Genomic DNA, 27,822 nt, shown 5'->3' on the forward strand with positions numbered 1-27,822 from the left:
AGGAATCAATGCTCTTCGAGGTGGATGAATCTTTACACCCAGTAGGTAGTGTGGTAGAACCATCAACAGAATTTCAACAACACCCCAAACAATTTAAACACCATGACCAACGTGGCCAAGGAAGGAAAACTCCAATGAGGAATAAAGTTAAGGATTTATTGCAAACACAAGCTCAAAGTCATGTAGGCAATGCTCAAAACCAGGTTATTATGATACATATTCATTAAGTGTTGCCCAAGGCATTGGAATAGATTTAGGCAAACTAACATTAATAAAACTAAGCATTCAAGGAGAATAATGCAGAACATCAATAAGAATATCTGAGACACTGAAATTATGCGTTGCTCAGTTTAAAATCATTGGTCAATTCAAATTTAGCAGAGTCAGAAATCTTTAGCTGGGCACAGGTTGATCCTACAACTAACCAAATTAGGGATGTGTGGCGAGAAACACATGTGGGCAAAATACAAAACGCAAAAATAATTAAAGACAATTTCGGGCTGCAGGTCACTAACTATGTTAAGTAAAATTAAGAAAAAGGGAAAGCGTCAGCATCTCAGAAGCTCGGTGAAGAGCCTTCCGATGAGGAAAATAAAAGGATTGTTAAATCTGAAAGGACATTTCAAAGGGCAATGGCAGAGAGGGAAATACCGCTCCAAGGTATGCAGCATTCAGGGAATCTTCATCAGCAAAACATCAGGATCAGCAAGCATCAGGACAGCATCTGGGGACTGCAAAAGCCTGCAAGGGACTGTTTCAAAGTTCAAACGTCCATAGATATTTTAGAGTTCACAAAGCATTCTGATTCATCAAAGGTATGAATGGGCATCATCCAATAGTGGTCGATCACCAGACTCCAGGTTGAAACAGTCCAATTTCTTCCCAGGTCTATCATGGGAACATCTTCCATCTGTGTGACTCCATGCATGTTTGAAACAATTGTATACAAAACCTGTCCATGTTTCACATTGTTCTTCTGTCAAGGACACTACTCTATATTCTCTCTATCCTACAACAATAAAATAAATTACCAACTAGCCATGCTTCTCATGAGAACATAGCCTAAAAGAAAGTTCACTTTAGGAAATTAATCAGCATTTCTAGCACAGTCACAAATTATAGGCCTCAACAGGCCTCATTCATGCTAACACAAGATAATTACACTACTGCATTTAATTAATACGCTTTAATACAACACATGCAATATGCAAACCTATGAACTCAGCATTAAATATAATTCATTAACAGGAATAATACATTTCAGTTCAAGCAAAAAGCTTTGTTACTGTATTCCATTAACCCCTCCGGTGTGCATGACGGAATGGCTTGTGTGCGTAGGACAAAACCATTCCGTCCTCATCACACTAGCACCAACAGCAGAGGGATTTGTTTTATGTAAAAATAGCCTCAGGACCTGGAAAAGAGCTTTCCCAGATCCCAAGTCTATTTTTAGTTTTCAGTGGAATGAAGAGTGGCGCACACGGTGAGCTGATGTCATTTCACTGAAAAAGAAAGTGAAATGTGCCAATCGGCTCATTTAACTTTCACTGCCTAGGTGCTCGTGGGACTACCTCAGCCTCCAAGCACCTAGGCAGACAAAGGAAGGTATATTTGAAAAGATCCCTAGTGGATCCCTGCTTCGGGAACGCTCAGGAGGGCGATCCTCAAGCAGGGAAACATCCACTAGACACCAGGGAGAGGGAGCAGCACCTTGGCCAAGGGCTGTTACCCCCCTTTAATTTTGTGCCATAATCAGTCCTTCTGTCCTTCCTGGGGTCCAGATGGGGGCAAAAGCCCCAGACCTGCCCCCCCTCGGGAGGAGGCAGAAAGCCCTCCAGACCCAGGGATTATTTTTTTTTTTACTTTTAGGAGTGGGGGAGCCTAAAATGGGCATGCCAATTCCCCCATCCTTTCCCAGACACAAACAGTCTTTCTGTCCCCCCTGGGGGCAGATGGTGGCAGTTATTCCCAACTGCCATGCCCACAGGAGTAGAAAGACCATTGGATACTAGGGATTACTTTTTTTATTTGTAGCTATGTGAGCTGACCAGCATGGGCATGGCCACCCCTCCCCCAAAATAGGGAGACAGTCTTTCTGCCCCCCCACCCGGTGGCAGATTGAGGCAATTACCCCACCTGCCCCCTCCCCCTGGTGGGGCAGAAAGCCCACTAGACATAAGGGATTACTTTTTTATGTAGGGGTGGGGGCTGCCCAGCAGGGTCATGGCCATGCCCCTCCCCCTCACAAATGGGGAAACATTTTTCTACACCCCTGCAGACTAAAGCATTTTATCCCAATGGCAAGCAAGAGAATATTTTATTTTGCTGGGTCATGTTTTTTAAATATTAGGCTAGGAGGGTTTGGCTGACTCCCAGTATCATCCCACTTATAATGGTGAACAGCTGCACTTTTTAGGTTTGGACAAGCTATCACCTGGATAAACCAACCAGGCCTAGACAATTCTGAAAACTAAACATCTGGGAGAGTCTAGGGTGGTGTGTTTTCCATCCATTTCACACCATTTCCCTACCCACAATGCCCTGCAAACTTCAAAATGTGACATAAATCACACATTTTCCTCGTATTTCTGTGCCATGTTCTTCTGGAACCAAAAATAAACCACAAATATCATACCACCCAGCATTTTCCTCAGTCTCCTGATACAAATTATACCTCACTTCTGTGGGTGCCAAAAGCAGAGTCAGCCTAAAAATGTATGTAAAAAAATGACCTTTTGGACCTGCTTTGTCTCCCCCTCAAACTGTACACGTTTTTGGCCCTTCCCTGTCACAGGCACTTGGCCCACCCACACAAGTGAAGTATCATTTTTACTGGGAGACCGGGACAATGCTGAGTTTACGAAATGTGTGCTCCCCTCAGATTCCAGAACTTTCCATCACATAAATATGAGGAAATGTTTTTTAAGACAATTATTGAGGTTTGAAAGGGATTCTGGGTAACAAAATGTGGTGTGAGCCACACAAGTCACCCCTCCCTGGATTTCCCTGGGTGTCTAGGTTTAAAAAATGTGCAGGTTTGCTAGGTTTCCCTAGGTGTTGGCTGAGCTAGGGCCTAAAAACCACAGCTACCCACTTTACAAAAAAACTGGTCGGTTTTGCATTGAAAAAATCAATGTATTCATATTGGGTTTTGGGCCATTTACTGCTGTGGGGACTAGGCCTACCCACACAAGTGATGTCTCATTTTCATCAGAAGATGTTGGAGAATGCTGGGTTGAAGGAAGTTTGAGTCTCTGTGCAGATTCCAGACCTTTCCATCACAGAAATATGAGAAAAATGTGTTTTTAAGTCACGGTATGAGGTTTGCAAGGGACTTTGGGTAAAACAAACTGTTGAGAGCCACTCAAGTCATCCCAACCTGGATTCCCTGAGGGGTCTACCTTTTAAAAATGTACAGGTTTTCTAGGTTTCCCTACATGCCAGCTGAGTTTGGGCCCAAAAACCACAGCTACCAACTTTGCAAAAAACAGGTTAGTTATGTGTGGAAAAAATCCATGTTGTGTTCTGGGCCGTTTCCTGTTGCGGGCACCAGGCCTACCCACAGAATGGAAGGTACCATTTTTATTGGAAGACTTAAGGAAACACATAATAGTAGAACAAGTGTTATTATCAATTGTAGTTCTCTGCATTTGCACGTTACAAATGTAAGACAATGTGTAAGGAAGAAGTAATTTTGGGAAATACCCTCTAACTCACATGCTAGTATGGGTACCCACTTGATTCAGAGATGTACAAACAACCCCTGTATCTAAACTCCATATCTTGTGCACATTTCAGAAATATATTAGGTTCCTTAATACTTACTTTTCACTGTCTATATTTTACCATTTGTATTGCTGTATACCCAGTACACAATGAAAAACCATTTCAAGATGCAGTTCAGTTATTGGCTATGGGTACCTCAGGTTCTTGGTGAACTTACAAGCCCTATATATCCCTTAGTCAGAAGGGTCCAGTGGACGTAACAGTATATTGCTTTCGAAAATCTGCCATAGTTATAAAAAGTTACAGTTCAAAACGTAAACAAAAAAGGCTGTTCTTTTCAACTCAATTACAGTTTTGTTTTTATTTCAACTGTTACTTTCTATAGGAAAAGCTTGAAGGATCTACACACATGACCCTTTGCAGGTTTTAGAACTGTATCTACTCTTTAGAAATGTATAGCTTTCTGAGATACACTATTGGTTTCAACCCATTTCTGCCACTAACTGGAAGGAGGTTGAAAGCAGAAACAATAGGAAACATGGAGTATGTCGCTGTAAAATGCCTAAACTGTTGAAAAATGTGTTTTTCTGATTCAAGTCTGCCCGTTCCTGAAAGCTAAGAAGATGATGATTTTAGCACTGCATCCCCTTTGTTGATGATATTTTCAGGGAAATAACCAGAGGTTTTCTTCTGACGCAACTTTTTCCCATTTTTCCCCAAAAACTCAAAATGTAGCTATATTTTGTCCATTTTCTTGGTCCCTTCCAGGGGATTTCACAAGCTCTGGGTACCTTTAGAATCTATGGGATGTTGCTAAAAAGGACACAAATTTGGCATAGATACCTTATGCGGACAAAATGTTATGGGGTCTAATAGTGAACTATGCCAAAAAGCCACAAAAAAGCTTAGCATGGGGAGGCCTAGCAGCAAAGGGGTTAAGTACAACAGAGAATTGCATTCTCTCACTTTGCACATATTTTTAAACTCATTAATCATTTATTAATCATGAGAAATTCAATATCGTTTCTAGTCTGTCTGTCTGTCTGAAGTCTAAATTACATTGTAACATCAATTTTATCCCTCTAACGTGATTTAATTCAAATGTCACTTAAGTCGAACTCTGAAATACAAGCAAGTGCAGACGCCTGAAATACAAGCAAGTGCACATGCTTGTCAGTGCAGCTTTCTACCTTTGTCCATTAGGTTGCGATTAACATAAAACATAAACTGTCACATTTTGATGGCCTTTGTGGCATGCAGGGCTCTACTAAGGGTTAGACTGCGTCAGTTGCGTATATTGGTTCTAAGCACACATACTCTGTATCCATGGCATCATTAGGGATCATGAGCAGTGCGTTGGAGGTCCTTATGAATAAATTGATCACTATAACTTGCAAATTTCAGTCTTAAGTTTCCGTCATAACTTTGAGGTCCCTTCAACCAAAATTCTTAGACTAATTGCTAAATTCCCATGGTTGCCAAAGAGTTCTCAGTAGTAAATAAAGAGAATGGGAAGCGCACACAGCTGGGGGGAGTGGGGGCAGCATGCAGAGCAGGTGGTGGGGGGGGGAATAAATATACCTGCTGCCTCCGTATTCCACCGCTCTAGCCGCCTCAGTGCCTCTCGTCTTTTTCTTCCCTAACTACACAATCCTGGCGCTTCTCTCATGGTGCTACCAGCATGAGAAGGCCCGGGATTGGCCTGAGTGGTCAAAAAAGCTGCTCATGGAGGGAGTGAGACACTGCCCTTGGTCTCAAGCATGCTGTGCAATACAGCTGGATGGAGAGTTCTAAGTGCACGTCAGTTTAGCCAGCCTCTGCTGGCCGGACAAACTGACATCTGCACTTGGAAGCGCACCACCACTCCTCCTCCATCTGCTGACATGGAGGATGCTGGCCCTGCCCTGCCCTAAGAAAGCAGAAAAATAAAGTGATAGTAAAATACTTTTATTATCACTTTATTTTTCTGCTTTTTCCAGCAAGGCAAAGCTCCTCTGCCATAGCGGAGAGGCCGCCCCTGACAAGGGGTACATTTTATTGGGAGACCCCAAAATGTATATTTACCATTCATATTACCAGGGGAGTATTTTGTTGAAAAATATCATAGCAAACTTCTTGTGGGCACGGCTTGTAATTTGGTATATCTTGTCTAGGGAAGTCTGAAATGTGGCACCATCGTCGCTAAATAAAACGAGGCAACAGAGGTCCCCTTTTGTGTAGTAAATACATCAGCGACTGGCCTCGGAACACAAACACCTTCATTCCCTCGCCTCCAACTCACCTGAATCACCCGCAGAATAGCTCCATCATGCTGATGCCTCCTTGTTTGCTGGGGATGGGGAGGGCTGTTGATGTGTGGGGGCAGGAGCTGAAAGGGAGATGGGGCTGAGTGTTACAGCAGCGCATGCACATTGTTAGAAATGACTACAAGTACTTTAGACTAACTGGAGCCATGTGAGGGGGCGCTGCTATTTGCATGACCCTAATGCCGGCAGTCCCTCTGAAGACCTGGGCACAGCTCGCACACTCCACAAGCCAGCACCGGCTGGCAACGCAGTACGAACAGGGCAAATAGCTTTCAGCAAGTCACACTAATTGCAAGGCCAGAGAATGAGCAGGCGCCTGTGACCCACCCTACCACTACTCCCGCACTTGCTTAGGAGTGTTATTAACGTTAATGTATGTGATGATATATATTGCTATTGGCGGAGGCTTCGTTTACTATATACTTTCTCAAGTGGCATCAGCGATAACATCATTGATAACATTACGTATCACACAAAGTGGGACACCAAGGCAACACAGAAATGTAATAAAGTATTGTGTGTACTGCCTGAGGTCATCATAGCATATGCTGTACTCCCAAATACAACTGGTAGTCTGATGTAATAACCAAGCTGTCCTTCCCCACTCCGTTTTAGGTTATTACACCGCTGCCATGTTCTAGTGCCTTTCACTGACATACCTTTGTAGAGAATTAAGGATTAACACATGCACTCGCACCCCCTGTACACACAGCTACAAGTAGCACAAACAGACACACACTCACACAAAGACGCACACATCCACACTCGCACACTCTCAGATACTGTGCAAGCCTCTACCCCTCTAGAAATCCTACTGTCCAGCACGTGTCAAGGCGCCTTGGCGACATCACCATGGATCATCCGATGAGACATATGAATGTTTGTGCCAAAGCAAATAAATCAATCATGTCCCATTCTGTGGGCCTAAAGTTCGATATGCCTGTTTGCTTATTTCCATCGTTTTGGCAGTAAACTCTTCAATTTTACTTTGTTGAAGCTATCTGAAGAAAAGAAAAATGCATCAGGAAACATACTCGACCTCTTCAGGAAACCACGCCTAAGGAAAATAACGGTAATCACTTGTTTTTTATGGTAAGTACAACATTTGTATCAGAATGCTTGATTTAAACTGTTTGTACAGTGCACTTGATGACATCATCCCTCATACTCCCCACTGCTTGTCACTTTTCAGTTTATGAGTGGAGAGGTTGAAGAATCTATTACTAGATAAGTGCACAAGACAGCAAAGACACCTAAACAGAAGGCAGTGCTTTTTTCAGTACAAAAATATAATGTAAATATAAACTTGAAGTTTGCTTATTGATTTGACTGTTAGTAAAATATAGCATTTGCCTTTATTAACCACTGTACTAAATGACAAAAACTAATAGAAGGGGGCAGGTATAATTTTCTGAAGGCGGTACTATACGTAGATACACCGATCAGGGGCATAGCTTGGTCAGTATGATTAGGTGGGGTATGGTGGTATGAGCTTCAGATTTCCCAACAATCATGCTGGGATATCTTGTTAAAACACTTTGGTCCATATTTATACTTTTTTAGCGCTGCGTTTGCATAATTTTTTGACGCAAAAGCTGTGCAAACTTCCAAAATACTATTGTATCTTGTAAGTTTGTGCCGATTTTGCATCAAAAAATTACGCAAATGCGGCGCTAAAAAAGTATAAATATGGGCTTTATGTGAGTAGCAAGACATGAGGGAGGATTAAGAGGCAATAGAAAGAGAATGGAAGGCAGATTGTCAGGGGGACCTGAAACAAACTAATCAAAATTTTTGAGGGTCTTCAAAGCAGAAACGAGAGAAAGTGTGTTATCGTCATGGTGGGCATGTACAAATCCCAGATGAAATCCGACAGACACTTCACCATACCAGACTGAATTCACCTGTACCCAACTATTTACTACAGAATACATTTGTTCAGTGAGAGGGGGGTGTAACACCCCAAACACCCCCCCTGAATCTACACCCCTGAGACCAATAGACCAAGAATATGAAGCCTACGCCGAGGTTGAGGTACTCACACAGCTGCATGCTCATGTATAACTGTTCTGACAATAAGAATACATTCTTAATGAAACCATTGACTTGTAATACCAGAGACCCTGGTTACAAATTAGAAAGAGGTGCTTTTGGTTTGATGTGTATTTAAATGTTGAGCTTGGTGGAATTAAATATTGAACCTGTGTACACATTAATGGTGTAAGATTAGTTCTGCTACGTTTGGCCAAACTGAACAAACACTTCCCAGAAAAAGCCAGAAATTTGATTCCACAATACTCTTAGGAGGAGCAAGGATGCAACATTTTCGGAAGTCACTAGTAATTTCAGGAGAAGTCTAGGAGATCTGTGACAGTTACATGTTCCCAGGAGTGCCCAAGTGTGTAAGTGTTTCTGCATTCAGAATTGTAATCATGAAGTTGGTTGAGGTCTAAGTGCAGATAGTATCTGGTTGGGAAGTTTGGGCTCTTGGTCAGACTCTCTTTTGGTTTCTCCCAGCCCTCGTATCCTTTCAGCAGATTGTTTTGATTTTTAATTCCTTGACAAGCACTCTCTGAACCTCCCTCATTTCTAGCTCCTATAATTTCCCACTGCTTCATAACTGTTGGGCCTCGTATTTGCCATACTGTCCAGCCTTATGTCTTCTTCTATCTTTCTTTCCAATCATCTATATGTCTAAGACCTGCCACACATTATGCACTATCACTGTGCCAGGCAGTGTGCTACGACAGTTTTGAAGCAGCTTATTGTATTCAGTGGGTTCCTCCCTCATTTTCTCTCCCTTGACCCCACCGTTCCTCTTCTACACCAAGTGCTTTGCGATTTCTTCATTGATGCTTCAACCACTTTACAAACAACAAATATAACAACTGTCAGAGTCACCAGTTCCTCGGGGTCTGCGCACGTTCCCAACATGTCCACCACAAGACAGCTCCAATACTCTGATTAGAATGTCACAGAGTCTAAGAGAGTCCAAGTGGGGAAAAGGGGATTAGGTAGGGAACAGCTGGGAAGGAGACCTGTAGGAAGCAAAAGGTTAAACAACACAACATCAGAATAAAATCACATTGACTGTCACTAGATTATGATTCTTAGTATTGTCTTACTGTTACCATGGATACTCTAAGGAGTGATTTTAACTAGGCCTCAAGAACTTTGGATACCTGGCATAAAATCATGGATGATTAATGCAATGTTTCATAAAAGCTGTTCATAACATGTCACGTAATGTCTAGAAATACAAGCACCTTCTAGAATATAGCTTCAGAACAAACACTGCCTTATTTAACAAGAGGACTAAAAGGCTGTCTGAAAACCATCCCTGGAAAACAATTAGAATTATGCTAGGAACTTAATATGCACAAGAACGTCACATTTAGGATTTGTCATCTTCACAAAAGAAATGTGTGCAAATGAAATAACATTACACTTCAGAGTTTTTTGTATGGCCATGAAATGATTGCACACACTGTTTCCGATCTGGGAATTAAGTCTTACATGAGGGAAATGAATCGTGCACTCTGCCGATTCCAACAGGAATATGTAAATGTCTTGAAATGATTGTGCAAGCCTTTGCCGATCTGAACACCAAGTCTAACATGTGGGAAATGAATCACACAAACTCTCAATTCCAAAAGGAATATGTAAATGCCATGAAATTATCGCGCAAACCTTTGCCGGTCTGAACACCAAGTTTGTCATGCAGGAAATGAATCGCGCACACCGCCGATTCCAACAGGAATATGTAAATGCCATGGAATGATCGCGCAAGCCTTTGCCGATCTGAACACCAAGTTTGTCATGCAAGAAATGAATCGTGCACACAGCCAATTCTAACCAGAATATGTAAATGCCATGAAATGATCGCGCAAGCCTTTGCCGATCCGAACACCAAGGTTGTCATGCAAGAAATGAATCGCGCACACAGCCGATTCTAACCAGAATATGTAAATGCCATGAAATGATCGCGCAAACCTTTGCCGATCCGAACACCAGGGTTGTCATGCAAGAAATGAATTGCGTGCACAGCCGATTCTAACAAAGTATACAAATGCCATGAAACAATCGTGCAAACATTTGCCGATCCGAACACCAGAGTTGCCATGCAAGAAATGAATCGCGCGCACAGCCAATTCTAACAAAGTATGCAAATACCATGAAACAATCGCGCAAACCTTTGTCGATCCGAACACCAGCGTTGTCATGCAAGAAATGAATCGCGCTCACAGCCGATTCTAACAAAGTATGCAAATGCCATGAAACGATCGCGCAAACCTTTGCTGATCCGAACACCAGGGTTGTCATGCAAGAAATGAATCGTGTGCACAGCCGATTCTAGCAAAGTATGCAAATACCATGAAACGATTGCGCAATCCTTTGTTGATCTGAACACCAAGATTAACAACAAAGCAATGCTTTCCGTACTCTGAAAGTTTTCAAGAATAGGCCCGAAAATTCAAGAGTCTTTTTAGGGCGGGGTCGGGGGCCCAGCCCGACCACCGTCTTCCCACCCTGCTCTAGTATCACCAAGATAATGCCATGCAGGCCTGGAACTTCAAGGTAGGCCTCCGGAACAGGAGCTCAGGAAATTGCTGCTGCTCTGTACCGGGACCTCTGAATAGTGAGTATATGGAGCTGGGCTGGCTCCCTTATATAGAGTCTGGCCCAGCCCACAGACCACACCCAGTCATACTGCAGAGAAAACTTCTAGAAGGTCCTAGAAAGGGACCACACCCTAACACACTTAATAAGTCTGCAGCAATACCTTGCAATTGAATAGTTATTGCAAACATCATTAATAGTGTTTTTCAAGGTTAAAGTCTGCAATGCAAAAGGTTGACAAACTGCATATAAACACAATGCATGAATTATGCTCTTGCATAAAGGCTGAGTTTTTGCATTTTTGTCACCCGTAGAGCGCGCACTTGGATAGGCACACTCAAGAACACTTGGAAACCAGGCATACGTTATCAATATTTATTAAAATTAAAATTCAGCTGGCCCAACCAATTAAAATGTGTGTTATGAAGTTTTGTCCTGCTTCCTGCAGCAACAGATACATATACATTTTGAACCTTAATTTCCTGAAAAGATCTAAACAGAAATACACCAAATCACAGAAAGAACTCTTTCTGAGTAGAGAGCTATCTTTCTTCCAAATTTGATATAACTTTGTGTAGCCGCTTTACTTGTATCATTGTTTAATTTTCCATTTAAAAAAATCATGGGGAAAAGTGTTTTCCACCTTTTTCTCTGCCCCTGCTTGACTGGTCATCCCGAAACTTTCCAGGAAAGAGATGTAGCGGGTTAACCTTTCTAAAAAATCTTCACTAAGATTCGTCAAACTGCACCAAAGTTATTAGCAAAATAAAAAAAAGCTCTTCCTATGGTATGGGAACTCTAAATCACATATAACTTCATAGTGGCAATTGTCACTGTGTAATATATTTATTGGGTTCAAATATATTATATATATTTATATATAAATGTGTGAATGTGTGTGTGTTTTTATATATATATATATATATATATATATATATATATATATATATATATATATATACACACAAACATTCGGTCTTCATCAGCGACGTGCCTATCTGCCGGTGCTGCGTTAGGGTAAAAGACCAAACCCTTCATATATGCACAAAAAGAAAGATGCTGCACTCCCGGAGGCTGAAATAAACCTTTAATTTATTCCTCTTGGTTACAAAATGAGGCTTCCATCCAACACCACAACGCGTTTTGACTTGTTTGTCTTCTTCCTGGTGGTTTTAGTCCGATGTTTCTCTGTTCTTTCCTGCCATCATGATCGACAGGCAGCATTCTGGTATTTATAGTCCTCAAATTGCTTCACCTGCAAACAATAGAAGCACTTCTCCTGCCTGCCACACGGGACGATGGAACTTGGTATTTTTTACATCATGCTCAATGGGAAGGATGTGGTTACAACTATATAAGAAGAGATGTTTTATTTTATACAAGTATGACTATTACAAGCATGAGGAAATCCTGAAAACTGAAGAAATATACATAGCTTTTAATTAGTCAGAAACGAAAAAAAAATGTTAAAAGAAAAACTCAGACTTGTTGGTCTTATTTTTTTTTAAAAACGACATGCCTGAGTTATACTTTTAAAGATCCAGATGCAATCATAAAAACAAAATAAAATACTCACAGCCATGTTTAAGATTGTATATCTACTTTATATATATATATATATATATATACTTGTATGCTCACCCTTTGATTAAAGCCAATAGGCCCACTTTTTATGTTTTGGTGTTAAAGGCTGTGTGTTGTGTGGAGTTGGCTGCTTGCAAGAGGTTGGTTGCAGGGCTTAGCTGCGACCAGTCCCTGTGGCCAACTCCATGCTGCAAAGACATTACATATGATAATGATATATTACTTTACGTTAACAAAACCCCTAGAAATTCACTGGGAAAAAGGTGAATGTGACAGTATTGTTAGGTATGGTAATAATATAATACTTTGTATTATTGCAAATTCACTGAAAGGATTGCGTTTATAGATAGGTTAATAAATGCATTACAATAAAAAAAATGTAAAAAGTGCTGCAATAAGTTTTACCCTCCCCATCTAAAACAACAAATGTTGTCATTCAGTGCTTAAAGTATCTTTCTCAGGGTGATCAATACAATAATGAAAAGATATGTTCAGAAGCTGAGTCATTTCAATAAAAACAAAAATATATACATAAAATACAGTGCAATAGGTTCTGCCCTCCCCATGTAAAACAGACGTTTGTCAATGAGTACTGAAAGTGACTTATGGTTGGGCTGAGTAATGCAATATAAATGCAATAGTGAGATGATACGTTCAGAAGCTTAGTCAATATGTGAAGTGTCTTGTGCTTAAGTACTCTGGTGAAGTATATTACTAAAGCTTTGTGAATGTAAACATGATAAATGTACCTCTTTAAACTCCCTAATGTGAAGTGACTTATGCTGGAGCAGCTCAATAAAGTTATACTGTAGCAAGTTCAATGAGAGATATATTAAAAGAACATTTAAAGACTCCCATGCAGATTCAATGAAGATCGGTCTAGACGAGCAACAAGATTTGTTAATCAATTGGAATTACAGATCATCCATTCTAAAGAGAGTTATACTAGGGACAGTCAGGTGGGAGGTTGCCCAATACTTTATAGTCTGGTGTTCAATTATTCTTGAGACATGCCTGGGTATGCAGAGTTGCATTTGCTTTCTCTAGTTGGACGACTGCTGGATCTAAAAATGTCAGTAGTCACATCAAAACCTGCATTTCTGTTCCACGCAGGCATTCACCAAGGGCTTCCTTGATTGTTCTCTCAAACAAATGAAGCATGGATGTAAACTGTTTCCTTCTAACATCTACTAGAGCTGGAGAAAAGGCCTATTACATGCAATATCTATTCGGAACTGCTTTTGCAACCTCTACAGCAGGCACAGACAACTGTAAACTTCTAGATTGAGTGTACTCTAAAGGAAGACGCAGAAAATTCTATCTTATGAATTTGAGACATTGTGAGTGTTTTAAATTGGTGGGCAGGAAGGGTTGTGGAAAAGGTGATGTAAAAGATGCCAAAAGTAGCTGTGCTTATAATAACTTTGTAAATGTCTTTAAGTTGTTCCTGAAGGAGAGAGTCTTAGCTGCTTTTTTAGCCATTGTTTTGAATTGGTTGTAACCTATTTTACTCTCCCACAGATCCCTCAGCTGCAGGTCTTTCAAAATGTTATACATATGCCAGGTGCCATTATTGTGTTGGATTTTGGGAAAAATCAACCTGCTCTTTCCATATCAAGCATTTTAGAGTCTCTTCAGATGCTATTATCAGCCTCCCACAGTCTATTGTGAAGTAAAGATGGACTAATATGGCCAAGTTCATGAAGCCGAACTCAAGCCTTAGCTGACAAGCAGTCTTGCTCTTCAGCATTATGAATAAAGCCCTGATTGCTCCTGAATATAGTCTCTCAAGTCTGCATAGGGGCCCTGATTGGAGACTCATATAAGATTGCGGGGACCTCTTTACCTTTGAATATTTACAAAATATAGGATCCTTTGGACTCTTTAGTTGGTTGGAAATTTGCCTCCATTGTTTTTTTTTCTAAAGGTGCAGTTGGTGGTCAACGCTCTGAGCTGATAGTTGAACGTTAATTTTGAGTCAAGCCAAACCACCAGCATCCTTTGGTTGTAAATGCATCTGTTATATTTAGGCCTTTAGGTGCCAAATAACACTTTAGTTTTAATTCATTCTTTTGGTTATTATTATGGAGATGTTTAGGGCCCTTTGTTGGCCAACTGGCATTTGATTGAACAATATTGCACCATCAGTATACTGTAGCTGGGGCACATGCTGGCCATCTAGTTTGAGAGGATAGGTCCTCAGATTGGCCAAAGATGGTTATAGATCAGCAGGGTAGAAGTTGAAAAGCACTGGGGACAATACATAGCCTTGTTTTAGACCGGATTAGTGGGGTATTTCTTTGAAATTGCTGAATTAGTGCCCAGTTTCATCCAAACCCATGTTTTTGTGTGTAGAAGTCGGATTACTTACAAATACCTTCTTAGGAATATGCCAAATGTTTTGTTTCCCCACAGAATGTTGTGTTTCACCTTATCCGACGCCACGCTCTAGACCAGCAGGCATGCATATGGAGATGCATTCTGATTTGATTCTTTGTTTGCTAATAGGCTTATGGCAGAGGTGTTGTCTAAGGTATCCTAGCCTTTCCTAAAGCCTGGAATTTAGAAAGGATGTTCAGGATAGCAGCCCAGTCCTCTAGTTTGCCTAATAGTATCCTGGCGAAAGCCTTTGCCTCCACATCCAATGGTTCTGTACTTTTACGGGCCATTTTACAGCCCCCCTATTATGAATGGCCAAAGTATCGAGCCTCCAGTTGTAGGAAATGGTGTTGTTTGATAATATCCCATGTAAGAAGTTATCAGCAGAGTTTTTTATCATGCCAGATCTTGCTAGAATACTAAGAGGAGGACTCTGTTCTGACTGGTGGCTTAATTGTTTTTGATGCATTTACCGCAGTGACCATTTTATCACTGGTGATAACTAATGAAAACTTGTGAGTGTTCAGCTGCTCATCTATTGTCAAATGGCTATTAGTGGTGTTGATTCCTGAAATTAGGTCTTTGAAGGAAGAATTATGCTCACTATGATGAGGGTTATCGTGTGGCAAAGGAGCCAAAAGAAAGAAAACGTCCCTGAAAGTCAAATAAAACCCATGGTAGTCCAACCCAAACAACAGTAGTTGTGATCAAAAGAGAAGAATAAATGTGCGATAAAATGAACCAAGATGAAAAAATATGATAGACAAAAACCCAATGTGCATCAATATTGGAAAAATCAATTTCCATAGCATTTGAAACCAGACAGAGGTCGATGCCACACATCCGTGCATAGGAGTAAATAAGTTCATACATACATATTCTTAACCATGTCAGGGGCCCAATGGTAATCACAGGGACATGATATCATCAAAAGGTGGCAAAAAGTGGAAAAGGGGGGAGGATAAGGAACAAGCCGAAATATTGCATCAGTATCCTCCTTCAATGTGCTAGAGGTAAGATATCACATCATTCAAAAGGAAAAAGATATGTGTAACTGTCGTAAGGACCCTTTTATCTGCATGAGACTGCTGGATTAGGGGTGGCGGCAACTCTGATTGTAGGTGACTTAGGGCCAGATGTAGGTAGCCGTTTGCATGGTGCAAACTGCGAAAATCGCAGTTTGCGCCATGCAAACAGCCTAACGCGATGCTCATTCCCAAATTGCGAGTCGGTACCGACTTGCAATTTGGGAATGCGACTCGCAAATAGGAAGGGGTGTTCCCTTCCTATTTGCGACTCGCATCGCAATTCACAATTGCTTTGTTACCGTGAATGCGGTCGCAAAGTAACTCGCAGTTACCACCAGTGTCACACTGGTGGTAACTCATTCGCAAAAGGGAAAGGGTCCCCATGGGACCCCTTGCCCTTTGTGAATGTCGACAAAAATATTTTTTCAGAGCAGGCAGTGGTCCTATGGACCACTGCCTGCTCTGAAAAAACGAAACCAAATGGTTTCGGTATTTTTTCATTTTGCAACTCGTTTTCCTTTAAGGAAAACGGGCTGCAAAATGGAAAAAAAAAACTGCTTTATTTAAAAAGCGGTCACAGACATGGAGGTCTGCTGACTTCAGCAGGCCACCATCCCTGTGAGTGCAGGGACTCGCTATGGGGTCGCAAAATGCGACCCACCTCATGAATTTTGATGAGGTGGGTCTTTTGCGACCCCATAGCGAGTCGCAGACGGTGTCTGAGACATCGTTCTGCATCCGAGATTGCGACTCGGAAATTGCGAGTCAGACAGACTTGCAATTTCCGAGTCACAATCTCGGACCTACCTACATCTGGCCCTAAGTTTTTCCCGCTACAGTTGGTAACTGTCGGGCCAACCCTCCTGGCTGTCTAGCAGCACCTCACCCAAAAACATGAACAGTAAAGGTCATTTCTGGCAGCTTAGCGCATGGACCCTGATATCCTCTCAGGGATTTGTTATGCAACAAGTCTTACCCTTTTCTCTTGTTAGAAATTAGTCTCTTACACACACACACAGGCAAAGAAGAAGATGCACGAACGTTTTCAATATATTTATTGAAAAGACTGCAATCTACTGTAAAATACATGAGCTGCAATGATTAGGATAATGGCAAGAGACAAAATCAGGATTGTGAAAATGAGCAATGTGAATATGGACAATCCTAACAGTTTGCAATAAAAATGAATACAGCACTCCTCCCTAAAAGCGTATTGTCTACCCTAAAGAGAGCAAGGTCTGATAAACCTAATCTGCCCAAACCATGTCTATGAGAAGCGCCCCCATTACTTTGGAACAAGGTCAGCCTCCAGTCCTCAACTCAAGTGATGTAGAGACGCAAAGGCTGAGGTCTGCTGCAAAATGACTCACAATGTAGATGGAAGATCCTGGGTGGAATCCCCTCCAATGACCTTGGTCTGACAGAGTGTTTATATAAGGCCCATGTTATTGTTTGTGCAGATATCCTGATGTGGGAATGTACCTAAGTGTTAGATTGTGTGCGCAAACTTGGATCATCAATACCATAACAAAAATGCCTGACATGTTCATATTCTGTGAAGCAGAGGGACATGATGACAATTCAATACGTGCATCAATGATAATGATGCTTTCGAGGAATGGCAACTGATTATAACATAAAAACATTTCTTATAAAATGCAGGAACTGCAAGTACTGTTAAAATGAATAAAAGATTAATAATAGAACAGATCATGTGTATCTAGGTAAGAAAGGCACAGGCCTGCAAGCCGAGGTTAAGCTAAACTCCTGTACTCAAGCAAACTAAAATGGATCTACAACATAACAATGGTGTCATTGGGTCCTGTACCGAGTATATAATGCAAGTAAAAAAAGTAAGAGTTGTATATATGGTCAGAACTCCCAGAGATGTAAAGAGGTTACTTGAGCTCAAAATTTGACAAAGGCCAGACAGCGAATATCCTTTATCCAAAGAGTAGACTAAATCATGCAGTAGGGTTAAGTGCAGTAAAGCAACGCATATCGAGTTGTGATGCGCAGAAGCATGCATCTCATTCAAGGTAACAATTTGGTTCAGCTGACCGAGTCTTACCATAAGATAAATCATTATTATAATTATTATAATTTTTTTAATGATAATATTAACGTGTGTGACCATTTAAATGCATGAATGAAATATAACTGTTACAAAGACTAAAGACTTCTACAAGTGTATACTAATGGTCATTAAAAATGCTTACATGTATTCATTTTTCACGTTTCATGTTTACACTTTAAGTTATATTTGCAGGAGTAAAAATGCACATTTACACTTGTTTTAGAAGTTACATGTGCCCATGTATTTTTTTTAAATCTGTTTTTATTAAGTTTGCAATAACAACCAAAGGTGAAGCCAGATACGTAACATTTTGTGTGGCACCGTACATAGCAATTACGATTATCACCAATACAATACTTAAATCAATATAAAGCCACATGACAAGAGGTTTAGCATCAATGACACAGTGCCATCATGGGAGGGGACAAGTGATGCTTGGATAGTGTCCAGTAGCCGGTAGTGTTTAGTGGTGTCAGTGATCACAAGGTGGAAACGCAGGTGTGCGTTACTGATGACTTGTCATGGGTGATTGCAGCCAAGTAGCGGGTATGTATGAGCCACACGTGCCCATCTATGATAGAGCATACATACATCTGTGGGCCTGAATCAGCCATTTCAGGGCAGGCACATATTGTTTTTGGCTTCAGTGTTTGTAATACATACATCCCAAATCCCACCTCCTACTCCCACCTGTGGCATTTAGAGAGTGCAACACGCTTGATTCCTCTTGTGCCCAATGTAGTAACGTGGTCAGCCATTTGCTAGCATCTGGAACCACAGGGCTTTCCATTGCATCGCAATCTGTCTTTTGAAGAGGACAAATGCTAAATCAATAAAGCGGTGCAGGTGTTTGTCACCCTTGAATCTCAACCCACATGTGTTGTAGACAGTCATACACCATATGCTAGAACCCAGTCTCTGCCAGTCTACACCTCACACATTCTAGCACAGAGGCGGGGTACATTCTCTTGATATGTTGGGGGAGAGATCTGCTTGGTGCAGATAATTAAGTTGTAAGAAGTCGAATTGGGGGTTATGAGAGACTTCTTTAAGTCTTTGGAGCACTCGTGTCCTGACCTGGTCAGACAGGTGGTTGGGAATCACTTTGTTCCATTACGTTCTGCGCTTTGCTGTCATCAGCCAGACAGTCAGATGGCAGGGACCCATATAGAAGTGAAATGACCCAGTGCACACCACCATATGTGAGGAGGACTCGAAGGGGAAGTGAGTGGGGTGGCTCCGTCTCTCCAGCCCCCCATGTAGTTCACATAACATGTTTAATGGTTTGGTATGTCAGGAAATGCCCTACTGTCATATTGTATGTATTCATTATGTCCTCAAAGGATATCGAAATGCTGTATTGGAAAAAAACGCTCACTGAATCAATCCCCTCAGTCCTCCATGGCGTCAGGTCATGTTGACCAGCTAGGCCCTGTATGCCTGGCAATTGAGTCAGTGAAATAGAGGTCGAATAAGGTATAGCGGATGCTCTGCTGTGTTTGAACCGCCTCCAACACGCCCTTGCCTCTGCATCAAGCTAGAATCTCTTTAAGGCAGGCAAGTGTGGTCTGATAGCCTGGTATAGATGCTCACCATGCCAACCCTTGAGAGGATAGCAATACACTCAGCAGTGGGATGAACGTCCAACCAGTGAAGAGGCCACTGTAGAGAGCCTGCCGCTTAGTATAATTTGAAATTAGGGGCGCCTATACCCCCCACGGGGAACAGGCATTCTGCAATAGATAGCGCCACCCATTGATGTCCTGTGCCCCATATTAAGTGCAAGAGAAGGTCATTCAGCTCCTAGAAGAAACTTCTGGGGAGTACTATCGGCAAGGCAGAGAAAAAATACAATAAACAGGGGAGGACTAACATTTTGGCAATCGCCACACGTCCCATCGGGGACAGAGGGAATAAGCACCAGAAGGGAAGGGAGCCATTCATTGATCTCACTGCCCTCCCCACACTGCCCTCCTCCAGGGCCCGGATGGTATCATAAATCTGGACACCGAGATGTTTTAATGTATCAGAACAGCACTACAGGCGATGTTCTGGGGAGGTGTCCCTATAAGGGTCCAGATTGGGCATCAGAGAAAAAAACAAGATTTGGGCCAGTTGACCCTGAGGCCAGATACTGCCCTGAATTTGTTCAACAGGCACATCAGATCCGGCAGCGAGATCGCAACATCATCTAGATAGATCAGATAATAGTCTGCATACAAAGAGATAATGTGGTAGATTTCAAGTTCTGGTATTCACAAGTCCCGTTCCTGTATTTGCAAATGGCAAGCCAAAGGCTCCATCGCAACCGTTAAGAGCAACAGTGGGCATCCCTGCCTCGTGCCTCGCAGAAACGGAAAGCTATCCAATATTAGTTGCCCCGTTCTCTCTTTGGCCACTGGGTCTGAATACAGAGTACGTACCCACCCCATTACCCCTCACCAAAGCCCATGCGGTGTAGCGTGGCCATCAAGAAGTCCCAGCACAGGGTATCGAAGGTTTTTTTATGTTAAGAGACACCGCTATCCTACTGTATGCCTCCAAGAGTGTCATGAATAATCCGTAATATATGGTGAATATTGAGGAAGGTGCTGCAACCTGGTATAAAACCTAATTACTCCTTAGGGACCAGGGCCCCAATCACAGGAAGCAACCTTTTGACTACCACCTTACTGAAAACCTTGCAATCAAGATTTAAGAGGGATAATGGGCAGTATGATCGTACATCCAGGGGGCCTCTCCTCGGTTTAGGTAGAACAACTATCAATGCTTCACGTTTTGAATCCGGTAGCCAGCCACGAGAGCGGGCCTCACTGAGCACCTCTAAGAGGGGCTGAGCTAAATGTGCCAAAAATGTGGTGTAGTATTCAATGGCCAGCCCGTCTATGCCTGGGATTTTGTTCCTGGCTATTTGGGTAATAGTCGTTTTGACTTCCCCCATTTGAAGTGGTTCATCTGGAACTGCCTTTTGGAGGGGGGACAAACAGGGAGCGTGATGCCAGATAAAAATCTCTGTAGCAAATCAGGTTTAGGGGTGTAACATCCCCATATAGTGTGCAGTAATAGTCACAAAACACATCATTGATGTACGTCTGTGTCGTGGCCAATGAGCCATTGTTGTGCCAGATTGCACAGATCAGAGTGTGTTGTTGAGTTTCCCTAAGTAGCTACGCTAGCAATCTACCTGAGCCATCGCCTTCTGCATGTTGTCTAGTAAGCTGATATTTGTAGTCATGCCTACTAAGTCTCGTCTTCGCCTCCCTGTGTTGTGCACACAAATGCCAGAGGTGCTCAGTCCCCATACCCTGTGCAGCTACCTCCCTCTCCAAGGGCATCAGTTCCACTTCCACTTTCAATAAGTCATCACATAGTGTGCGTCGAACCACCACAGTAGCAGTAATGCAGTGATAAATTAACACCACCTTGTGAGCATCCTATTCTGTAGCTCAGTGTGGGGTGGATACTTTGTTCATTCAAAGTATTGAAGTATTCAGGAGGAAAGATACTCCACAAAGGGGGCGTTTAACAAAGGTTCCATTTGTAGGTGCCACGTGGGGATGTGTATGCATGGCCCACCCTAGTGCAAGCCTACATGCAGTGGGAGGTGGTCCGAATTCATGCGGGCCAGGTATTCCGTCCTAGTGATCATAGGCATCAGCAAATAGGTGCAAAGGATCGGATTAAGTGAAGTGTGGAGATTGTGGACTGGTGAATAAAAGGAGTATTCACAGACTGTTGGATGACCTAAGCACCACACATCATATGCTCGCTATTGCATCAGCCATTGATGAAAGTATTGTGTTACCCTATTCCACGCTGTGCCCGGGAGTGGGGCTATAGATCTGTCCAAAGCAACGTCAGGCACACAATTAAAGACCCCACCCCAAAGACTCGGTGCCGCTGGGCTGTGGAAGAGTGCAGGTGTAATCCTGTAGAACAAATGTGTCTGATCAGTGTTGGGATGGTAGATTCCTACAAGTATGAGCTGCACCCTGCCCAGGTGGCCCTCTAAAATCACATATCTCCCTCCGGCATCTGTGTTATGACACTCCATTACATATGGGACCCCCGGTGCAATCCAAATTAGCATAATTCGAGCATATGCGGAAGCTGACGGGCCATACACCTGTTCCCCCATTTAGTACAGACCTTTTTTTAGTTCTACCACTGTTAAATGTGTCTTTTGTAAGATAGCTATGTGCGTTGCACTGGCGTTTGAGGTAGTCTTGGATACAGTAGTGCTTGGATTGGGTCACCATACCTTGGACTTTCCACCTCACCACATTGTATAGTGGTGGAAGCATTTCAGTGTGTGTACCCACAAGGAAGTGTAATCAGAGATGTACACGTTAACGGATCGTAATGGACAAATCAAACACAACCAGCATGCACAATTGTTCAGTAACAGAAGCCTGGCCGCCCTCATCCCCGTAACGCCTTTCATGATTCTCTGTATATGTATACTGGCTTCATGTAAACAAATATAAAGCAATGTAACATAACAAAACAGATGTATTCTACCCCCGATCAGATGACGTGAAAGTTCCCGGCCAGGTGTGCCAGAATAACAACCAGAAAGGAACAAGAAAATAAAACAGGCAAAACTTGGCCATCCTAGAGTCACTGTGTGGAGCACGAGAATGTCAATGTTCACCTTTTACTGTGGTGTGGGTCCATATCAGAGCATGTGGTATCTAGCCCCCCCAGACAGTGTGGCTTACCTTTGGAAGGAATCAAACCTAATAGTAGTTAGACCTCACTGTGCCACCTCCCCCATGTGCTGGAAAATCCACTTCACAGGTCATCTGCTGACCGCGGGGTGAACTTCGGGCTCTGGAGAACCCCAGTAGTCAATTAAAGTGAGCCACCAAGTCCAATCCTGACTCTGATAGGTGTTAAGTATGTAGAAGAGCAAAGGAGTTTGTGTTGTGGAGCAAAACTTCAGATACCGCTCGGGCTTGCTCCACCGCCACTTTATCTGTGGTTGGTTTCACTTTAATTGATCTACATTTACATCCTCATGTCTTGGTCACTAGCCAGCTTCCATCACTTGACCCTTCAGGTGGGTCATGCACAAGTCCCTTAGCATAAAGCCAAGTCCAGACATCTTCCGGTGAGTGGAATATGTGGGTAATTTCACCATTGATCACTTTAAGGCTTGCAGGAAATAAAAGGGCATATTTAATTTCCAGCTCTCTGAGCCATTGTTTGACTTTGGCGTAGGAGCACCAGCGGTGCTGCACGTCAACTGTGAATTCCGGATATGCTGTGATTGTTGCATTTTCATATTGCCAAGAGCCCTTAGTGTGAAACCTTTTCAGGAGTAGATCTCAATCCCCTTAACTGAGGGTGAGAGCTATGATGGAGTGAGGCGGTGTGCCTTGCAGAGGGGGCCTGTCCGGTGTTTGATAGGCTCATTCTCTGGAAAATAATTGAGGTATTCTACCCTCAAGGACTGTCTTCACCAGCCATTTCTCCAGGAACAATTCCACGCAAGGCCCCTTTGGGGAAGGTGGGTGACCTCCTCCTCCACCGTTTGCAGTTTCTCCTGTAAGTCTTGCACTGTCAGTCGCACAGTGGCTAGTGTGGACTCTGTATCATTCACTTTATCCTTTATTGGCGGTGGTCAACTCGTAGCAAGTACACATCTGGTGAGACAGTGTCAACCCAGGTTTTCAGAGAGGTTTTTGTGTCCAAGATGGCCTGTAGCACCTTTTCTAATTGAGTGAAGTGAGTTTGGAGAGTTGCCGTTGTCTCCCCAGCACTACTGGGCAATGATTTGATGGTTTTAGGCTTCCCCATCATTGTAGGCCAGGACGGTCAGTTCCGGGGACATCCGATGGACCTCAAATGCAGCTAACACCAGGGGGCTGCACCAAAGGTATCTGTTCCCAAGTCCACCGGTTGAATCAGGTATGTACGCTCACCAGTGAGCAGGCACATGCTGCACAAGGAGGCCAGGGACAAGTCAGGTCAGTTTGTCTTCCTTTCGGGGGAGGCAGGTTACAGATTCTTGTAAATCTGTGAATGTGTCAAAGCCCATGAGTGGTGTGTGGGAACACCCATCACAATGCTCTTGGTACACATCCCTGATGCAGTGTAAGGCAACACAGCGACTTGTGCTGCGTTGCCTTGCAAAATATCTTCAAAACCATGAAAGGCCATGCAAAGTGGCTTTGTGTGGTCTTGTAGATATGGGTCTGCACTATACATCGCCACTGCATCACAAAAAGTGACACACTGACGCTGCACCGGGCTTGTAAATATGCTGCTTAATCTATTGTCCAAGCAGACAATGTTATCTTGATTTGTATTATTAGAAGCTTGAAAAGAGACTGCTGAGCCAGGCTATTGGGCCATGAGCTGTAAGTAGCAATTTCTGACTCACCCTTTGCTGCAACATTTGTAAGCTGAGAAGTAACGTCCACATTTAACTGCAATAGATCAAATTGTGTTTCCACATCCAATTTCTGCTTTGCCAGTAGATGAAGACATTTGCTGGTCAGATTAACTTGGGGGCTGTCAGCCTTCCCAAGGCCATTATATTCTGTTTTTGTCGCTTTGTCAGTAATAATTCTATCTTCCCTCAGTTCCTTCTTCACTCTTCTGACTGGTTACAGATAGTCTTACCTCTAGTGGCAGATCTGCCTGCAGTATCACTGCTTTTGAAGAAAACTGTGGTGTTGTTTGACTCTTCAATTTTCTTTCTGCCCTGGTTGCATGGTTTGAGTATTGTGCTTCACATCCTAGGCCATTATTTTTGTTTCCAAGTGTTTTGTTACTGTGACAGCAAACCATCTAAGTGTTTGTGGAAATAAGGTTGCAATATTACTATAAGCTTTGTTGTGTCCTTTTCGAACAGTTTTTAAAGCTTTTTTTACTCTTCCTTGATAAATGTTCTGTGCAATTCTGACGTGTAACACTCTCAGGCATGGAGGAATTATTGCCTGAATTTTCCTTTCCAAGCTGGGACCTTCCTCAGTACCACTCAATGCCCTGGTCACTAATTTGTTGCTTGTTGGTTGATGTAGCAAGGATAGACAGTCTACAGGAGTATTGAATGTTGTTCTGGTAGCCTTTCATGTTAATTTAGTGACTTTTGAAACTGCAGATTTTTCTGAGTGTTTGTGGTCAGTAGGGTGTGGTCTGGGTTCAGTGTTATCAATAACCTTGTCAGATAGAGGATGTAACCTGATTTCCTTTTAATTCTGCATCCAGACAGCTATCATTGCATGCAAAATGCTGAATAACGTCCCTAGTTTCTCTATTATTCAAATGCATTGATAGGAACCGCTCTCATGGTGGTTCCTGTCCATGCTGGAAATGTCTGCTGGGCCAGAAGACATTTCTAAATTAGGCGGGCGGCCCCTCCATCAAGGCAATGAAACATTAAATCAGGCCACTAATCATGAAATAGGATAAGGACATTTGGTTTCCAGCTGTGCAACCTTTCCAGGGGAAATCATGATTGTCACACGATTGGTACTCCAAAGAGTAATTCGTATGTGATGTGACCACCTAATCCTCATTTAGGAAAATTATTTAGTGCTTTCTGAACCCCATAATGGCTAATATCCCATTCAATTCTGGGTGAAAAGGGTGTGAATATAGCAGTCATACTCCTAGAGCAGACATAGCATCCATAAACGCAAGACTGTTGTCTGAATGAAAGATATGAAAAGCTCCTATTGCTTCTAGGCACTGCAAGTCTTTTATGAACTACCTTTCCCCACAGTTGTTCACTTTATATTGACTTCCCCTTTAAATCTCTGAATCCGTTTAAACGCCAGTGCAGTAACTGTACATTGCAGACCTTGTACACTGAATGCTGAGATCAGCACAGTAAGTGTAGAGACCAGAGGTAGCTCCTCCATTAGGGTGAAGGAGCACCACCCCATTAACTAAAATGCCCCCAGATGAAAAATAAAATGATAATAAGTATTATTGTCATTTTATTTTTCATGAAATCAGCCAACCCAAATTCGTAGCCGAGTGTCTGGATGGGACAGGCCGCTGCTGTGTAGCAGCAGCAGAGAGTGGTGGGCTGAGCACTTTAAGTTTAAAGCGTGCATGTCTCTTTAGCCGGCTGTCTTGGGACGCCCAGCCAGAGGTGCACTTGAAACCTCTTGACCCAGCTGTCTTAGACAGCTGGGTTCTTAGCAAGCACAGGTCTCCAGTGCACTTTGAATCTATGCGAGAGCCTGCTCCATCTAATCCTAGTGCTTCTCTCATGATGGTTAACAGCATGAGAGCAGTGCCAGGATTGGTTAGGGGAGTTAGCTATGCCTGCACCGAGACTGGAGCGAGGACGTGCAGCAAGTTAAGTGACTTTTATTTTCTTTTTTATGTATTTTATGTGTGTTTGTATGCCCTAGATCACCAACATGCATTAAATTACTGTTTTGAAGTTAAACATTTTGGCCCTCATTATGACCCTGGAGGTTGGCGGTAATATGGTGGAAAGTTCTGCTAACGGGCTGGCGGTACTTTCCACCATATTATGACATTGGCAGTTTGGCTGCAGCCAAACCGCCAATGTACCACACTGACCGCCACAGCGGTATCAATCTCCAGCCTGGCGGCCATCACTGTACCGCCTGCGGAATAATGACCCTGCCTACTGCCATGGTTTCCTTGGCTTCCTTACCGCCACGAAAACCATACCAGTGGGCATTATCAGTGACAGGGAATCCCTTCCCTGTCACTGATAGAGGTCTTCCCCGCCCCCACCCCCTCTCCATATACCCCCAACCCCCTCCCTCTCCAACCCCCCTACAATCACGCCCCCTTCATACACACACACACATGCATACACACGCCCATTCCCACATGCATCCACGCATGCATACATCATTCACACACACATCTGCACACACTTTCATACATACACGTAGACACGCATTCACAGAACACAACATACACACACTCACATCTCCATACATGCACACACATTCAAAATGAAACACACACCCGCTTACACGCATGCACAAACATTCACACACCCCCACACACACACACACAACACCCCCAACCCCCTCCCCTGTCGGTGCACCCACTTACCTGTGTTCAGGGGGTCCTCCGGCAGGAGATGGGACAGGGCGCTGCTGCCAGCAGCAGCGTCCGCCAGCAGAACACCGCCAGGCCGTACTATGGGTCATAATACGATTGGCAGTGGTCTACTGGCGTGGCACTGCTGGTGGCAGCAGCGCCACCTTACCGCCATCCGCCGGCATGGCCACAGCCAGATTTCCGCCATTCTTCTGGCAGAAATCCGGCTGAGGTCATAATACGGCGGAAAGCTGGTAGCCGCAGCGATGGTCTTTTGGTGGCCGTCACCGCGGCTGTAGGTGGTTTTTACCACCAATATCATAATGAGGTCCATTACCTTTAAAATGATAATGAAATGCACGTAAGCATTAATTTAGTTATGATAATTTTGTCCACCCCACAACTCTTCATATTTGGCAGCCACCACTGGTGGGGGCTGATGGATCAGTCTTCTGAAGAGCCAGTAGTAGAGTGTGTATTTCTGTTAGCAGTGAACTGGACTCATCAAGAACATTTGTGTGTGTGCATTGTGCTTTGAAGTCATCATCTTCAAAAACTCACTGCACTGCAGCACAAGCAGTCACAATCACAGGCTGTGCCAAGCTGTCTATGTAGAACTCTCTTTTATACTCATGTATGGGTAAAAAATGTGGAGTTTTTGGAATGTTTCATGTTTATTGCAAGAATTTCTGAGTACAAAGTGTTGGTTCATATTTAAATTTTACATCAGTGGTATTTAAGGACACTGCCAAATGTCGAGCATGCACATTACGAATACTAGCTTTTTTGCTGCTCCCAATGTGGGCATAGGAAAAACTATAATTATTTGTTTCCTCAATGCCAGAGGACACTCCTTCATTATAGCTGTTTGTACCGTAGTGAGAATATTCTCAGTAGAAAGCAATACATTGTTTCCTCTGCAGAGAGATACAAGTGTGATCTTTATGCAATGGGAGTCATTTGTCTCTCATTTTAAACTTCTTATGTGTATCCTGAAGTGCTTATGACAATTCCAATTACTAGGTGTGTCTTAGGTTCCTCTGTAAAGATTTAG

At 42.9% G+C, this 27,822-nt stretch overlaps 1 protein-coding gene across 1 annotated transcript in view; it reads left to right on the forward strand.

The window, feature by feature from the left end:
• Positions 1 to 27,822, forward strand: part of LOC138261748 (solute carrier family 22 member 13-like) — a 394,165-nt gene that overhangs the window by 261,218 nt on the left and 105,125 nt on the right. The window contains exon 6 of the mRNA XM_069211069.1: positions 7,030 to 7,124. Within this exon, the coding sequence (XP_069067170.1) occupies positions 7,030 to 7,124 (95 nt within the window). The remainder of the gene's footprint in view (positions 1 to 7,029; positions 7,125 to 27,822) is intronic.

Source organism: Pleurodeles waltl, chromosome 10 (genome assembly GCF_031143425.1).
Source record: "Pleurodeles waltl isolate 20211129_DDA chromosome 10, aPleWal1.hap1.20221129, whole genome shotgun sequence".
NCBI lineage: Eukaryota > Metazoa > Chordata > Amphibia > Caudata > Salamandridae > Pleurodeles > Pleurodeles waltl.